Source organism: Mytilus galloprovincialis, chromosome 11 (genome assembly GCF_965363235.1).
Source record: "Mytilus galloprovincialis chromosome 11, xbMytGall1.hap1.1, whole genome shotgun sequence".
Classification (NCBI taxonomy): Eukaryota; Metazoa; Mollusca; class Bivalvia; order Mytilida; family Mytilidae; genus Mytilus; species Mytilus galloprovincialis.
The window spans coordinates 5,640,129-5,659,143 of record NC_134848.1 but is presented as its reverse complement, the minus strand read 5'-3'; the positions used below and the strand labels follow the sequence as shown (position 1 = coordinate 5,659,143).

The 19,015-nt window shown below is 32.9% G+C and overlaps 2 protein-coding genes across 2 annotated transcripts in view; both read left to right on the top strand.

The window, feature by feature from the left end:
• LOC143051535 (uncharacterized) overlaps nt 1–19,015 on the top strand; it is a 342,484-nt gene that overhangs the window by 307,225 nt on the left and 16,244 nt on the right. The gene's annotated exons all lie outside the window — the stretch shown is intronic.
• Nucleotides 1–19,015, top strand: part of LOC143051966 (uncharacterized) — a 50,508-nt gene that overhangs the window by 17,347 nt on the left and 14,146 nt on the right. Inside the window, exons 6-8 of the mRNA XM_076224944.1 lie at nt 1,405–1,511; nt 6,672–7,125; nt 16,969–17,745. Of these exons, the coding sequence (XP_076081059.1) occupies nt 1,405–1,511; nt 6,672–7,125; nt 16,969–17,745 (1,338 nt within the window). The remainder of the gene's footprint in view (nt 1–1,404; nt 1,512–6,671; nt 7,126–16,968; nt 17,746–19,015) is intronic.

Genomic DNA, 19,015 nt, shown 5'->3' with positions numbered 1-19,015 from the left:
CAGTTGTAATAAAGCTTAGCTTTATGCCTAGGACTATCAACATAATATCAATGATTAGTATAGAAGGCGAGACATTTCAGCGTGTGCACTCTTGTTTTATTTTAAGTTGTTTATTTCTGATATATATATATATGAAAGCAAATAATAATGATATGGCAGGAGATACACACCAAACAGGATATGTGCATTATTATATTAAGTATTGTGCAATAGCAAGAAATTTTCAATTGCACAGTATTGCGCTATAGCAAGAATAGGTCAACTATATTTGGTGTATTGTAATATTTTATGTTGTACATGTCAGTCTCCATGTATCATCTGACCTTGACCTTATTTTCATGGATCATTGATCAATGTTAAGTTTTCATGGTTAAGTTTGTTTCTTAGATACTATAAGCAATAATTCGACTATATTTAATGCATAGATTGATTGTACGATGTACATGTCTGCCTGGCATGGTTCATCTGACCTTGACCTCCTTTTCATGGTTCATTGGTCAATGTTAAGTTTTCTTGGTCATATCTATAAATAAACTGTTTACAAAACTTTTGAATTTTTGAAATACTAAGGCTTTTCTACCTCAGAAATAGATAACCATGGGTGTATTTGGCAAAACTTTCAGGAATTTTGGTCCTCAATGCTCTTCAACCTCGTACTTTATTTGGCCTTTTTTGGATTCAAGCGTCACTGATGAGTCCTTTGCAGACAGACTGGTCAACTACATTTAGTGAATTGAATGATTGTTAGGAGTACATGTATTTCTGTTTAGTTTATCTGACCTTGACCTCATTTTCTTGGATCATGCTAAGTTTTTGTGATAGTTGTAGTAAAACTTTATATTTAGAACTATCAACATAATATAAATGGTAAGTAAAGAAGGCGAGAAATTTCAGTGTGTGCACTTGTTATTCCTTAATTCTATTTTTGTTAAAACTTTGTATTAAATAACAGCAAAACAAATGTTATCCTTACTTGTGTCAAAATGTGTTTATTTGTTGTAAAAGTAAGTTAATCAATGTATTGTCAAATTCACGGCCTAGTCATTAAGCAATGTTGAAAAAATGTTTTCCTATAGAAAGTCAGATTGTTTTATAATGAGTAAACCAAAAAACATATTTAATGTTAGAATGTTTACATACTGATTTCTCAAAATATATACCCAAAGACTAAAAATTGTAGTTTTGATGAATTTTTTCTTCATACACCATCCAGATTTATTTTCTTATATTTTATGCCTAAAAAAGTAAGTAGGGGAATGGAATTACTTGTTAAATTTGGCCATGAATTTGTATTCCATCTGCTTCCTTTGTTTAATATTCACATAGACCAAGGTGAGAGACACATGCTCTTTAGAGCCTCTAGTTTATACTTTTTTTATGACAGATTTTGATTTTATTTTGTAGTATTCTTGCAATATTGGGTCAATTCCATCCTGACCTATTGTAAGGTTGTATATGCAGGCATACCAAAAATCTTGTTTGTTGCCACTCACAAGGACAAAGTACCAATGGTGAGTGATCTTATGTTAGAAATATAGTAGTAAGTCATTGCCATTTGAAACACTTGAATAATGTGTAAAAACTGCTTACATAATGATAATATGCCCATATGTCTTAACTTGACCAAACTTCGTATAAAGCTGCACTTTCGAAAGAACAAGATTCTAATTAAATTGTGGGTAATAGACTTAAGATCAGATTACAGGGCCTATAACTTGAGTAGAATATATGAAGAAACACTTATAGATAAGAAAATGATATTGGTTAGCATTTGTATTAATATTCAATTTGATATATCTCATTGTCATGGAGATTCTTTGCCGTGTCACTCTCGGTCATAGTCTATTGAGTTTAAACAGTTGCTCAGTTTAAATGTAAAAGTTTGTATTTTCTTTGCCGTGTTACTCTCGGGCATGGTTTATTGAATATAACAATTGCTCAGTTTAAATGTTAAAGTTTGTATTTTCTTTGCCGTGTTACTCTCGGGCATGGTTTATTGAATATAACAATTGCTCAGTTTAAATGTTAAAGTTTGTATTTTCTTTGCCGTGTTACTCTCGGGCATGGTTTATTGAATATAACAATTGCTCAGTTTAAATGTTAAAGTTTGTGTTTCGTTTGCCGTGTTACTCTCGGGCATGGTTTATTGAATATAACAATTTCTCAGTTTAAATGTTAAAGTTTGTGTTTTCTTTGCCGTGTTACTCTCGGGCATGGTCTATTGAGTTTAAACAATTGCTCAGTTTAAATGTTAAAGACTTTTAAGTTTGTATTTTGTTTGCCGTGTTACTCTCGGGCATGGTCTATTGAGTTTAAACAGTTGCTCAGTTTAAATGTTAAAGTTTGTATTTTCTTTGCCGTGTTACTCTCGGTCATGGTCTATTGAGTTTAAACAGTTGCTCAGTTTTAATGTTAAAGTTTGTATTTTCTTTGCCTTGTTACTCTCGGGCATGGTCTATTGAGTTTAAACAGTTGCTCAGTTTAAATGTTAAAGTTTGTATTTTCTATGCCTTGTTACTCTCGGGCATGGTCTATTGAGTTTAAACAGTTGCTCAGTTTAAATGTTAAAGTTTGTATTTTCTTTGCCTTGTTACTCTCGGGCATGGTCTATTGAGTTTAAACAGTTGCTCAGTTTAAATGTTAAAGTTTGTATTTTCTTTGCCGTGTTACTCTCGGTCATGGTCTATTGAGTTTAAACAGTTGCTCAGTTTAAATGTTAAAGTTTGTATTTTCTTTGCCGTGTTACTCTCGGTCATGGTCTATTGAGTTTAAACAGTTGCTCAGTTTAAATGTTAAAGTTTGTATTTTCTTTGCCGTGTTACTCTTGGTCATGGTCTATTGAGTTTAAACAGTTGCTCAGTTTAAATGTTAAAGTTTGTATTTTCTTTGCCGTGTTACTCTCGGTCATGGTCTATTGACTATAACAATTGCTCAGTTTAAATGTTAAAGTTTGTATTTTCTTTATAAGTCAGTTTTATTTCAACAAATATGTTGACAATATGAAAGTTTAGAATTTAGTGGTACTGCACCATATGCACATCTTAACAATAAATGTCTCTTCAGTGATGTTAGAGGCCAAAATATTTGAAATTCCAAAACCTAATACAAATGTTGATGAGTTTGTGATATAAAAGATTGTGACAGGGAATGCATGAGGACGATTCATGATTTGTTTTAAAATAAGTTCAATTTTTATCAACAAAAAATTGAAATTAAACAATATCCTTATGTTCATGCAAATACCCTGTTGACCTGTTTTAGATTTATTGCCAACTTATTAATTGTGACTTATTTTGTTTACTTGCAGGGGTTAAGAAATCCACTAGCCCGATGCCCGGGACTACAACATTTAGACCTCGGGCAACAAAAACTTGTAACCCCTTATGCCCGACGGACTAGTAACAAAAAATTCTTGGCGTTTCTGAAATAGAATGAAAAAAATCCCCTCATCACTTTTCTATTTTAGCCAATCAGATTCCAAGAATTTGAACTGATTTTGTACAAGTTTTAAAATAGAACAAATAACTCTGGGTGGATCCCGTGCTTTCAATATCGATGTGTCAATACAAGGGATGGTATTGTACCTCCTTCTGATTAACTTATTGCAACATAAATGTGAATCCCTTTTGACAGCAGATACCTGACTTTTGTTAGATATAAATTTGAAACATGTGCACATGTTATGGTGCCATATTGTTTTTGTTTACATAATGTGAAGAAGCCTCCCGAACCATGAACTAAACATTAACAGTCTTCAGAAAACTTAATCTTGATGCAATAATATTTCATCAATCATGATTATCTTCATTGATATTCAAATGAATTCGATTTGAAGAAATAAAATTTATAACGAATACAGTTTCAGTTTAGAGACTGTGTTCAGGTTGTAATCTATTTATAGCCTACAAATAGCCTACCTGTGATAAATGTAAATATGGACATTACTGTACTTGGTTAATAAAACAATTATAAAAGACCCAAACTATGGATGATGAATTTATTCACATAAATATGTGAGGTCATTTAATTAATTTTAATAATATATAATTTTAAAACTAAAAACAAATATGAGTATTACGTAATTAACCAGCTGATAATTCTTTTACAAAAACATGATGATGTTATTGTATCTGATAAAAAAAACCTCCAATCCTTTAACATACCGATGTATTATATAGCCGTGGTCAAAGACTTGTATCATCTCCAGATTTGGTCAACTCATTAGATCAGAATATTCAGTGAATATTCAATTATCGATTAATTGAATATATATGCTAAAGGAATATTTTTTGCTGACATAAGTTTTGAGTATCATGTTTGCAAAAATCTACTGTACAATGGATACAAATTGTTAAGTTGATAGAAATCATTGTTATTGCAGCAAACTCTGAATTTGTAGGGCATACTAGGGCTAGCAGGTCAGTTTTGTTGGGCTAGTAGTTCTTCCAACAGGGCTAGTAAAACTCTGCTACCAATTAGCCCTGGGCAAGTGAGCTATAACAAAATTTCTAATCCCCTGACTTGTGTTTCTTTACTAGGTAGGTAAAGTGAATTACCAAACAAAAATAATAATAGCACGTTTTTCTTTCAAAATACCCTTTTCATTTTATTTCCTTTGGAATGTAAGATTTAACAACTGATAACAGTTTCAGTCTGTTATCTTTGAAAGTATGAGATCTAGGTTAAAAGTGTAAAATTAACCTTTGAGAGAAGATGTATGTCACTTGAAAATTTGGGATAAATCTAATTGTAGAACGCGTTATGAATGATGGTGATATCAACTTAATGGTCCTGTTGGATTTTAAGAAAGCTTTTGATGTAGTAGATCATGATATTCTCTGAAAAAAATTTGAAATTTATGGATTTGATAATACTGCTGTTTCTTTTTTAAAATCATATTTGATTGAAAAAACTCAACAAGTACAAATTGGTAATGCTCATTCTGAAAATCTTTATATCAAGTATGGTGTCCCCCAAGGCTCCATATTAGGCCCACTTCTGTTTATATTATACATAAAAAACCTTCCTTTTTATACCCCCGCTTTAAAAAAGGGGGGTATACTGTTTTACCTCTGTCTGTCAGTCCGTCCGTCAGTCCGTCCGTCCGTCAGTCAGTCCGTCCCATGAAACTTTCGTCACATTTTTCTCAGGAACTACACATCCACCCTTTCTGTAATTTGGTATCAACATTTATATATGTCAGCCATACCGTGTGATGCGTTTTCAGATTCATCACTTGACAACTTCCTGTTTACCGAACACTTGTCTGATTTTACACATGATAGCCAAGTTGAAAATTTTCGTCACATTTTTCTCAGGAACTACAATACAAGGATTTCTGAAATTTGGTTTCAGGATTTATATAAGTCAGCTATACTGTGTGATGCGTTTTCAGATTCATCACTCGACAACTTCCTGTTAACTGAACACTTGCATATTTTTACACAATTAATATTATCCACTTGCGGCGGGGGTATCATCAGTGAGCAGTAGCTCGCAGTTTCACTTGTTATATGAAAAATTGTTTCACTGTTATATGCCGATGATTCAACTTTACATCTTTCTGGTAATTGTTATCAAACTCTACAGTCAAAGGTACAAAAAGATTTACGTGGTGTTGAGGAATGGTGCAATGATAACAATATGTTCATCAACATAAATAAAACAAAATATATGATTATGGGAACGAAGCAAAGAGCAATGCCACATTACAATGAGAGTTGTTTAACTATTAACAATCAAGTGATACAATCTTCCACATGCAAAAGTCTTTTAGGAATTAAAATTGACCCTTCCCTCACATGAACAAACCAAATTGATGTGATCTGCTCAAAAATATCAATTAGACTATCTACTATTAAAGATTAAAAAATTTCTAAATCTAGACAGTTAATTTATTCTATATTGGTTTTATCTTGCCACTAATTGATTATTGTTGTTAAGTGTGGAGTAGTTGTAGCAGTGAGGATATTAAAATTACAAAAGAGAGCTGCTAGATTAATACTAGAAACCGACCCTTTCGCTCCTTCTTCGCCCTTATTCAAACACTTAAACTGGTTGACAGTTGAACAGAGAATAAAATATCACAAGTTTGTGATGACATTTAAGTGCATTAAAAATGATGCCCCATCATATCCAACTGACAAGTTTCATTATGATTCAGACAGAAATACATACCCTTGAGAAATGCTGTTCAAGGAAACCTCATACTCCCTAAACCAAAAACAGAATTGATCAAAATCTTTTTTACGTATTCGAGACCATTCTTGTGGAATAATTTGCCAATACCGTGAAGAAATATTACAAATGTTAATTCTTTCAAATACAACATTTATAACAGATCAATTATTGAAATCAACCTAGCTGTATAAATAATATGAAAAACTGATTATGTCATCATGTTTATTTTTTCATCACATTTTATCAAGTTGTATTAAACATTATTATCATACTTGACTTTTCATGCTAATGTATGCAATGTATAGGTTTGCATTTTGTTTGATTTTTCATGATGAGGGCCTCAGGGAAGATTAGCTAATTGTGTAACTCTCTTAAAATAAAGTGTTGTTGTTGTTGTTGTTATTCCACCATTGAAGATGCATTTAAATCACCAGGTGTGCGGTACAGTATATTTACAGTGTATTATTCTGTCAACTTTTTATGTTTAACAGGAGAATATTGAGACCAGACGTGAAGAGCTTTACAAAGGAATTGAGGAGTTGTTTAAAGACCACGAGGGAAAACATCATCTGGTCCTTAGACCTCTAATATTTGTCAATGCCAAAGATCAAGCTGACCCAGAAATAGAAGTTCTGAAGAAAACAATAACAGAACTTACATTCGACCACCCATGCTGGGGTGAAAGAATGCCCAATGCTTGTGTTCCACTAGAGCTAGAGATCGCTGAACTAGTGGCAGAAGGAAAACAAATAATGTCATTGGCTGAAGTTAAAGAATTAAATGCTATCAGCGAGGTGTCTGTCCTGTCCCCTGAGCAGTTGACTGATTTTCTACATTTTCATCATTCTTTGGGGAAGATTGTTTATTTCGATACCCCCCAGCTGAGAGATAATGTAATGATCAACCCTCTTCTTATGGTGGAAGTTATGAGATCTTTTATCACAGGTGCGTATGTATTTTCATTGTGTAGTAAATATATATATTGCAGGTAAAAATGTTCCAATATCCAAAAAGTGTTTACCTACCTTTTATTAGAGCGTGACAGACTGTTTGATAATATCCTATACTAATATTTATGTTGGTATGTGAGAACCTTTATGTAATATATTAGTAAAAAGATTATTATTTTTCTTATCCACAGTGTTAATAATTGTGAAATGCATGCAATTTTTTAACAGAATTCTGAATGAAAAGTTGTTTTTTTAATTGGTGATGAACGGTAGCAGGCAACATGGGCAACCGAGCAGTTTACTCAGATACTTAGATTAAATTTGAATTGTGTGGCGTCACTTTTACTATACTAGAGTTATGTCCCTTTATAAATGTATAAATTGCTGATTTTTTTTGTTTCCATTTCCTTACTTAAGCTTGCCTCAACCAGGCACTTTCTATATTAACAGGACTCGTCTCTATTGATTTTAACTGATTACTCAGCCGCCTGTTTAAAGCTACCAGACAACAAAAAACTTAGTTTCGTATCTCTGATATACGATGCTAGTAGTTATTTGCGTACTCCACAGTACATTGTAATTGTATAATTATTATTAGTTGTATATATAAAATCTGATTAATAGCGATTTAAGATGAAAAAAATATAAGATTTTGAAAGAATGATGAATTATTTAACTGAGACATATCGTTTTTAAGAACACCCCAGTTGTGTAAAATGGTTTACATATCACACAAGATGGCGGCCACTGAAAATTCAACGAACAAATTCCTCAAAGTTCAAAGATTGATATTTAAAAAACAATCCGAGAGAGAAATCTTTTGAAAAACAGCATTTTGCAATGAAAAAATGTATAAAATTTCATAAAAACATTTTTTTGTTAAACTTGAACATATAGTTTATTTGTAGTTATGAAGAATACTTCGTAAAAGTGAAATGATTTGCTATAAAGTCACGTGACATCAGCTACGGGCGAGATCAGACTGATAATTTAGATATCGTTATAAGTGACCAGTCCCGTTAGTAAAAAAAGTCCCTGCCTCAACCAAACTTTATGAATTCTATACAAAATGCTTATGACCACAAAACGAAGATCACGTTTGAATTTTTGGTGCCTTCCCTTTTACCGTTCTAGAGTTTTTTTTATGCCTTTTACAAATGAAAAAAATGCGGAATTTTTCGTTTCTGTTCTCCGACTTATGTTTACTTCATTGAAATTTTATGAAACTTAAATATAATGCTTATTACCAAAAAGCAGATCATTTACAAATTTGGGTAGCTTAATATGCAAGCTGGGGCATCATCTGTGTCCCATAGACACATTCCCTATTTTTAGCTCACCTGGCCCGAAGGGCCAAGTGAGCTTTTCCCATCACTTGGCGTCCGGCGTCCGGCGTCCGGCGTCCGTCGTCCGGCGTCCGGCGTCCGTCGTCCGTCGTCCGTCGTCCGTCGTCCGTCGTCGTCGTCGTCCGTCGTTAACTTTTACAAAAATCTTCTCCTCTGAAACTACTGGGCTAATTTCAACCAAACTTGGTTACAATCATCATTGGGGTATCTAGTTTAAAAATTGTGTTCGGTGACCCCGCAAACCAACCAAGATGGCCGCCATGGCTAAAAATAGAACATGGGGGTAAAATGCAGTTTTTGGCTTATAACTCAAAAACCAAAGCATTTAGAGCAAATCTGACATGGGGTAAAATTGTTTATCAGGTCAAGATCTAACTGCCCTGAAATTTTCAGATGAATCGGACAACCCGTTGTTAGGTTGCTGCCCCTGAATTGGTAATTTTAAGAAAATTTTTGCTGTTTTTGGTTATTATCTTGAATATTATTATAGATAGAGATAAACTGTATATAGAAAAAATGTTAAACAAAGTAAGAATTACAAATAAGTCAACAGGTCCAAAATGGTCAGTTGACCCCTTTAGGAGTTATTGCCCTTTATAGTCAATTTTTAACCATTTTTCGTAAATCTTAGTTATCTTTTACAAAAATCTTCTCCTCTGAAACTACTGGGCCAAATTTAACCAAATATGGCCAAAATCATAATTAGGGTATTTAGTTTAAAAATTGTGTCCGGTGACCCGCACAACAAACCAAGATGGCCGCCATGGCTAAAAATAGAACATAGGGGTAAAATGCAGTTTTTGGCTTATAACTCAAAAACCAAAGCAATTAGAGCAAATCTGACGGGATCAAAGTTGTTTATTAGGTCAAGATCTAACTGTCCTGAAATTTTCAGATGAATCGGACAACCCTTTGTTAGGTTGCTGCCCCTGAATTGGTAATTTTAAGGAAATTTTTGCTATTTTTGGTTATTTTCTTGAATATTATTATAGATAGAGATAAACTGTAAATAGAAAAAATGTTTAGCAAAGTAAGATTTACAAATAAGTCAACAGGTCCAAAATGGTCAGTTGACCCCTTTAGGAGTTATTGTCCTTTATAGTCAATTTTTAACCATTTTTTTCGTAAATCTTAGTTATATTTTACAAAAATCTTCTCCTCTGAAACTACTGGGCCAAATAAAAGCAAACTTGGCCACAATCATCATTGGGGTATCTAGTTTAAAAAATGTGTCCAGTGACCCAGCCAACCAACCAAGATGGCCGCCATGGCTAAAAATAGAACATAGGGGTAAAATGCAGTTTTGGGCTTATAACTTAAAAACCAAAGCATTTAGAGCAAATCTGATAGTGGAAAAAATTGTTTATCAAGTTCAGATCTATCTGCTCTAAAATTTTCAGATGAATTGGACAACTGGTTGTTAGGTTGCTGCCCCTGAATTGGTAATTTTAAGGAAATTTTGCTGTTTTTTGTTATTATCTTTGAATACTATTATAGATAGAGATAATCTGTAAACAGCAATAATGTTCAGAAAAGTAAGATTTACAAATAAGTCAACGTGACTGAAATGGTCAATTGACCCCCTAAGGAGTTATTGTCCTTTATAGTCAATTTTTTAAAATTTTCATAAAATTTGTAAATTTTTACTAACATTTTCCACTGAAACTACTTGGCCAAGTTCATTATAGATAAAGATAATTGTAAGCAGCAAGAATGTTCAGTAAAGTAAGATGTACAAACACTTCACCATCACTAAAACACAATTTTTCATGAATCTATCTGCGTCCTTTGTTTAATATTCACATATACCAAGGTGAGCGACACAGGCTCTTTAGAGCCTCTAGTTTTTTTCTATTTAAACTGAAACTGATATTTATTAAGTATAAAGGTATAGGTATAACTATAGAACTACATGGTTTCAAAATATAAAATATATTTGAACAATGCTAAAAAAAACTTTGAGAATGCAAGTAGTTCTATCTCGGTATGAGTTGATTTCCAACACAATTATGTTTTGAGAAAATGTGTAGTTTTTATATATTTAAACTGAAACTCTTATACTAGGCTTTTTATAGAAAGTGAATGTAGACGTGGTTAGTGTGACATTCAGTTTCACTAATCTAACATACATTATTGTTTAGGGACCAGCTGATGCACCCCTAGGGTTGCGAGATTTTTTCGATGTGTTGGTGTCCTTTGATGTTTTTCTGCATTTCGGTCAGTTAGTTGTCTCTTTAGCGCATTCTATGTTTCTATTTTCAATTTTATTGCAGGATCAATGCATTTTGACCACAAATGAAACACAATTTGCAAAATGGTATAAGTGTCCATATTGATGTCTAGTGTTACAAATTACATTATTCATTGGTTCCCATTTTTGAAATATTTGTCAAAAGATAAAGACAAGTTTTATTCACAAATTTAAAATGACATATGTATTTAGATGGAAGATATCCTGGAATAATCAATTGTTTGAAAGTCTACAGACATTTATTCTCCATGATCATGAAATATCAACTATTCATACTTAGATCTCGCATCATGTTGTAACTGCGTCACTTTCTATTTGTATTTGGGAACAAATTTCAACCTGAAATCTGAACCTCACCAATGGAGCATGAATTCCTGCTAAATTAAACCAATAGTTCCAAATGGTAAAGTTGAAAGAAATTTTTACGGACACCATCACGAGTTGGTTGACCGTTATGAAATATTCTTTTCACAGATGATAACAGATATGTTCCTTATGTCATATCTATAATCCCGTACCCTTTTCACGAATTTAACCTACCGAATTAAACTTGGTACCACTTTTGTACTAAAATGAGCAACACGGTGGGTGCCACATGTGGAGCCGGATCTGCTTGCCCCTGATTACCACAAGTTTTTGGTGAGGTTATTGTTGCTTATAGTCTTTAGTTTTCTATGTTGTGTTCTTTGTACTGTTTGTTTTTTAGTTTTTTTAGCCCTGGCGATGTCAGTTAATGAGTATGAATGTCCCTCTGGTATATTTTGCACTATTTTATAATATCATATTTGTCTGTTTGTCTTTTTCTTTTTTAGCCCTGGCGATGTCAAATTATGAGTTTATATGTCCCTCTGGTATATTTTGCCCCTATTTTATAATATCATATTTGTCTGTTTGTCTTTTTTTCCCATCACTTTGCGTCCGGCGTCCGGCGTCGTCCGTCGTCGTCCGTCGTCGTTAACTTTAAAAAAAATCTTCTCCTCTGAAACTACTGGGCTAAATTAAACCAAACTTGGCCACCATCATCATTGGGGTACCTAGTTTACAAAATAGTGTCCGGTGACCCGGCCAACCAACCAAGATGGTCGCCATGGCTAAAAATAGAACATAGGGGTAAAATGCAGTTTTTGGCTTATAAATGCAAAACCAAAGCATTTAGAGCAAATCTGAAAAGTGGTAAAATTGTCAATCAGGTAAAGATCTATCTGCCCTGAAATTTTCAGATGAATCGAACAACCCGTTGTTGGGTTGCTGCCCCTAAATTAGTAATTTGAAGGAAATTTTGCAGTTTTTGGTTATTATCTTGAATATTATAATAGATAGAGATAAACTGTAAACAGCAATAATGTTCAGTAAAGTAATATTTACAAATGAGTGAACATGACCGAAATGGTCAGTTGACCCCTTTAGGAGTTATTGCCCTTTATAGTCAATTTTTAACAATTTTTTTGTAAATCTGAGTAATCCTTTACAAAAATCTTCTCCTCTGAAACTACTGGGCCAAATTAAACCAAACTTTGCCACAATCATCATTGGGGTATATAGTTTAAAAATTGTGTCCGGTGACCCGGTCAACGAACCAAGATGGCCGCCATGGCTAAAAATAGATAATAGGGGTAAATTGCAGTTTTTGGCTTATAACTAAAAAATTCAAGCATTTAGAGAAAATCTGAAATGGGGCTCAATTGTTTATCAGGTCAAGATCTATCTGCCCTGAAAATTTGAGATGAATCGAACAACCAATTGTTGGGTTGCTGCCTCTGAATTGGTAATTCGAAGGAAATTTTGCAGTTTTTGGTTATTATCTTGCATATTATTATAGATAGAGATAAACTGTAAACAGCAATAATGTTCAGCAAAGTAATATTTACAAATGAGTCAACATGACCGAAATGGTCAGTTGACCCCTTTAGGAGTTATTGCCCATTATAGTCATTTTTTACCACTTTTTCGTAGTATTTTGTAATCTTTTACAAAAATCTTCTCCTCTGAAACTACTGGACCAAGTTTAACCATACTTGGCCACAATTATCATTGGTGTTTCTAGTTTTAAAAATGTGTGGGGTGACCGGGCCAACCAACCATGATGGTGGCTATGACTAAAAATAGAACATAGCGGTAAAATGTAGATTTTGGCTTATAATTCTGAAACCAATTCTGGGTTAAATTGTTAATCATGTCAAGATCTATTTGCCCTGAAATTTTCAGACGAATCAGACAACTGGTTGTTTGATTGTTTGATTGCTGCCCTGAAATTGGTAATTTTTAAAGAAATTTTACCGTTTTTGGTTATTATCTTGAATATTCTTATAGATAGAGATAAACTGTAAACATCAATAAAGTTCAGCAAAGTCAGATCTACAAATAGGTCAACATGACCAAAATTGTCAGTTGACTACTTAAGGAGTTATTGCCCTTTATAGTCAATTTACAAAATATTTTCCTCTGTAACAAATGGGCAAAGTTCATTGTAGATAGAGATAATTGTAAGTAGCAAGAACGTTCAGTAAAGTAAGAACTTCAAACACATCACCATCTGACACCAAAACACAATTTTGTCATGAATCCATCTGTGTCCTTTGTTTAATATGGACAAACACCAAGGTGAGCGACACAGGCTCTTGAGAGCCTCAAGTTTTTTTTTTTATTATCTTGATTCTGAATATAAAAAGGAGACTGTAAACTTTTATTCAAATTGATACCTTGAATTGGTTGAATCAAGGACTTGTATAGGTCCCTGGTTGAATATATATAGAAAACTTTTTGTCCCTTGTTGGTTATTATCTTGAATAATATTATAGATAGAGATAAACCGTAAACAGCAATAATGTTCAGCAAAATAAGATTTACAAATAAGTCTATACTACCGAAATAGTCAGTTGACCCCTTTAGGAGTTATTGCCCTTTATAGTCAATTTTTAACCATTTTTTTGTAAATCTGAGTAATCCTTTACAAAAATCTTCTCCTCTGAAACTACTGGGCCAAATTATACAAAACTTCGCCACAATCATCATTGGGGTATGTAGTTTAAAATTGTGTCTGGTGACCCGGTCAATCAACCAAGATGGCCGCCATGGCTAAAAGTAGATAATAGGGGTAAATTGCAGTTTTTGGCTTATAACTAAAAAATTCAAGCATTTAGAGAAAATCTGAAATGGGGTTCAATTGTTTATCAGGTCAAGATCTATCTGCCCTGAAAATTTGAGATGAATCGAACAACCAATTGTTGGGTTGCTGCCTCTGAATGGTAATTTGAAGGAAATTTTGCAGTTTTTGGTTATTATCTTGAATATTATTATAGATAGAGATAAACTGTAAAGAGCAATAATGTTCAGCAAAGTAAGATTTACAAATAAGTCAACACGACCGATATGGTCAGTTGACCCCTTTAGGAGTGATTGCCCTTTATAGTAAATTTTTTACATTTTTCATAAATTTTTGTAGATTTTTAGAAAATATTTTCCACTGTAATTACTGGGGCAAGTTCATTATAGATAGAGATAATTGTAGCAACAATAATGTTTGGTAAAGTAAGATCTATAAACACATCACCATCATCAAAACACAGTTTTGTTATGCATTTATCTGTGTCCATAGACCAGGGTGAGCGACACAGGCTCTTGAGAGTCTCTAGTTCTTTTTAGCCATGGCGATGTCAGTTTAAGGGTTTGATTGTCCCTCTGGTATATTTTGCAATATTTGATAATATCATATTTGTCTGTTTGTCGTTTTCTTTTTTAGCCATGGCGATGTCAGTTTATGAGTTTGAATGTCCCTCTGGTATATTTTGCAATATTTGATAATATCATATTTGTCTGTTTGTCTTTTTCTTTTTTAGCCATGGCTATGTCAGTTTATGAGTATGAATGTCTCTCTGGTATATCTCGCCCCTATTTTATAAATATCATATTTGTCTGTTTGTCTTTTTCTTTTTTAGCCATGGCGATGTCAGTTTATGAGTTTGAATGTCCCTCTGGTATATTTTGCAATATTTGATAATATCATATTTGTCTGTTTGTCTTATTTTTTTAGCCATGGCTATGTCAGTTTATGAGTACGAATGTCCCTCTGGTATATCTCGCCCCTATTTTATAAATATCATATTTGTCTGTTTGTCTTATTCTTTTTTAGCCATGGCGATGTCAGTTTATGAGTTTGAATGTCCCTCTGGTATATCTCGCCCCTATGTTATAAATATCATATTTGTCTGTTTGTCTTTTTCTTTTTTAGCCATGGCGATGTCAGTTTATGAGTTTGAATGTCCCTCTGGTATATTTTGCAATATTTGATAATATCATATTTGTCTGTTTGTCTTTTTCTTTTTTAGCCATGGCGATGTCAGTTTATGAGTTTGAATGTCCCTCTGGTATATTTTGCAATATTTTATAATATCATATTTGTCTTTTTCTTTTTTTAGCCATGGCTATGTCAGTTTATGAGTATGAATGTCCCTCTTGTATATTTTGCCCCTATTTTATAATATCATATTTGTCTGTTTGTCTTTTTTGTCGAGCCTTCTACTTTATTCGGAAAAGCGAGACATAGCGATCCTACATTCCGTCGGCGTCGGCGGCGTCCACAAATATTCACTCTGTGGTTAAAGTTTTTGAAATTTTAATAACTTTCTTAAACTATCCTTGAATTGTACGAAACTGGGACAGAAAGCTTTTTTATGTTCATAAGATAGTATCCAGAAGTGAATTTTGTAAAAATAAAATTCCATTTTTTCCGTATTTTACTTATAAATGGACTTAGTTTTTTCTGCCAGGAAACATTACATTCACTCTGTGGTTAAAGGTTTTTAAATTTTAATAACTTTCTTAAACTATCCTGGAATTGTAAGAAACTTGGCCAGAAGCTTGTTTATGATCAGAAGATAGTATCCAGAAGTAAATTTTGTAAAAATAAAATTCCATTTTTCCCGTATTTTACTTATAAATGAACTTAGTTTTTCTTCCAGTTAACATTACATACAGTCTGCAGTTAAAGTATTTAAAACATTTTTAAGATTCTTAAACTAGCCTGGATTTTTACCTAACTTGGACAGAAGCTTCTGACAATCAAAAGATAGTATCGTGAGAAATAATTTTATTGATTTTTTTCATCATTTTTGATGAGTGTGTGATTAACAGCAAAAAGTAGGCGAGACACTGGGTTCCGCGGAACCCTCACAAATTTTCTTTTTTAGCCATGGCTATGTCAGTTTATGAGTTTGAATGTCTCTCTGGTATATCTCGTCCCTATTTTATAATATCATATTTGTCTGTTTGTCTTTTTTCTTTTTTAGCCATGGCAATGTCAGTTTATGAGTTTGAATATCCCTCTGGTATATCTCGCCCCTATTTTATAAATATCATATTTCATGTATTTGTCAAGGAAAAAAATCACATTCAGTGTATTTAACATAAATGTCTTCTTTATATATACGATCACAGCTTGGGAACTTACCTCAAAATTAAGAAATTACCCACCGAAAAGGATCACAGCTTGGGAACTTACCTCAAAACTAATAAATTACCCACCCAAAAGGATCACAGCTTGGGAGCTTACCTCAAAATTAATAAATTACGCACCGAAAAGGATCACAGCTTGGGAACTTACCACAAAACTAATAAATTACCCACTGAAAGGGATCACAGCTTGGAAACTTACCTCAAAACTAATAAATTACCCACCCAGAAGGATCACAGCTTTGGAACTTACCTCAAAACTAATAAATTACCCACCGAAAAGGAATGTATTTAATCAAGGTAATCAAGGTAATAAACATTCAAAATATTTGTTAACTTCATGTACTTAGAATAAATAGTAACTGAGGAGTTAACTGTATGTGCTAAAAGCTGGAAGATAAAAATATGAACAACAGTAATTGACTGACAAGATGTCATCATGGATGACTGCCATCCATCATTTCTTCTACAGAAAACATGTAGAAACCATGCAAACATTTGAAAACTCACAGTTTTTTCCCACAGAACATACAAGCCTTGTTTCAGATTATTTTCTTACAAATGGGAAATAATTCAACTTTGATCATCAAATCAGACTAGACAAAAAATATTTTTTGATGTGTTCTAATATAAAAGACGTCATTTGATTTATTAGGATAAATTGTTTTTTCCAGTGATGATCTAAGTGAGCGATACAAATTGTTTTATCATGTAGCTTTTATCGACTGGTATTACCTCATAATATAAACTATATATTAAGTCTGATAACATCTTCTTTATTTCATTTTTATAGATGTTGCATTTTGGCCCAAAGAAAATAAAACAAGGAAAACCTTCAAAAAAATGTCTGAAAATGGAATGATACAAAAAGCAGACCTCTACCAGATTTGGGAACAAGAAGAATTCCGTCAGATTTTACCATTTAAAGAGTACATATTTGATATGCTGATACATCTAGATATCGTATCCGAACAACGGAGATATGATACAAAAACAGGAAGTCGTCTACCAATAGAAAACTTCTTTGTACCCTGTATGCTTACCCAAAGAAATGATACAGATTTCTTGAAACAAGAATGTACACCAGAGAGGACACTAAGTTTGGCCTTTGTTTTCAAAGGAACCATCATACCTCCAGCCTTACCAAACCGTCTAATATGTGCATGTCTGAGTATGTGGACATTAAAAGAATACCAAGGACGGAAACTTATGTTTTCTGGTATTGTTGGGTTATCATTTGATAAAGAGCATGATATTGTTGTCTGTGTAGAAGGACATAAGATCTTACTGTACCTAGTCCACAAGCGCTCCAAGGGCCTGATAAAACCTGATATAGCCACCAGTGTCCGGGATTGTTTGTTTGTTACTTTAGAAAGAATCTCCGAATTTTATCAGTCCTCCATTGATTGTAAAGCCAGCAGCAAGTTACCCTTCCTCACCGAGTACTCCTGCTCGACATTAAACTGTTTCACTTCAGAAAACAAGTTGGTCTCCGAGACTGAGGAATGTCTTTGTAAACACGGAGAAAACATTAAAAATAACTGGCGTATTTGGAACAAGAAAAAGGTATGTAAATACTTTTATAAGAATATCGCTGCAAGAAATTTAGATTTTTTTGCGCAAATGTGGCCAAGTTCCCTTATAAGATAAGATAGTTACTTTATTTGCATTATATGTTATACATCAACGCGACAACTCCCTACCATAAACCAAATGACGTAAAATTCAGCACCTTTAGGTTGCCGTAAGATCTTCAACAATAAGAAAAATCTATGTTACATATCAAGCTCTTAAAGTCGTTACGTAAAAATGTTTATACATTCAGAGACAAATTTATATCTGTACAAACTTGTTGATGCTGGTATGATAGTAACTAAACAGCAATAGACGAATGTAACAGAGAGAGGGACAAAGGATGCTAATTTTTCTATGACACCTCTTTGTTTAAACCTTATTTTATCAAGGTAGAAGATCGGATTAACATTTATAATATTTACCTGACTATCAGCATTTGTCAATATTGTATTTTTTTATTATGTGTGCTTTTGTCATTAGTTTCACACATTTTACAAAATGAAATGTTTTTGTGGACGGATGAGCAAGTAGGTTGATTACGTGGAATTATACAAATACTGGAATTGTAGAGTTATTTTCTATTTTACAGGAACAAAAGCAGTGTGATGCTAATTGTCAAGGTAAATGTATCATTAATCTCTCTGCACTTCCATGTTATTGACTCGAGTTAACATTTAACTTATTAAAATATCCAATTTAATTCCAATCTCATGACATAAACCATGCTACTGATGTACTTTAATTTTGTGCCGATGACATTTAAACAATACAATGATATTTCACATAATTCAGATTGAAACAAACTTCTTTGGAAAAGTAATGGATTTTAACCATCTGTGTTTATACAATTACAAAAGATATATGTTTTAGAAACTTTCAATTTAGAATATATGATGTGCATGTTAAGTTAAAATTAATTGCTGTAAATTACTAAAATATATCCTATCTGTCATATGAGTAAATTGTCTACGATTGCTGTCAACAAATACAACTATGTGATGCATATAAGATAATACATGTAGGTGTATTTCGTGAAGATAGCTTCGAAGAATTTAGAATTAGATTACTGCATATGTTGCTAAAATTGCGATCCCAACAACTTCCAATGTTGAATAATTATCTCATCTAAACTCGGTATATAACGTACTTTCTTTACAAATTCAACAACTTATCTTTCAGTGCTTTTAACAAGTTCCTTAACTACTATCAAATAGCTTATTATAAACTATTATAAGGCCAACTAAAATTAATTAGTAGATTTTCAT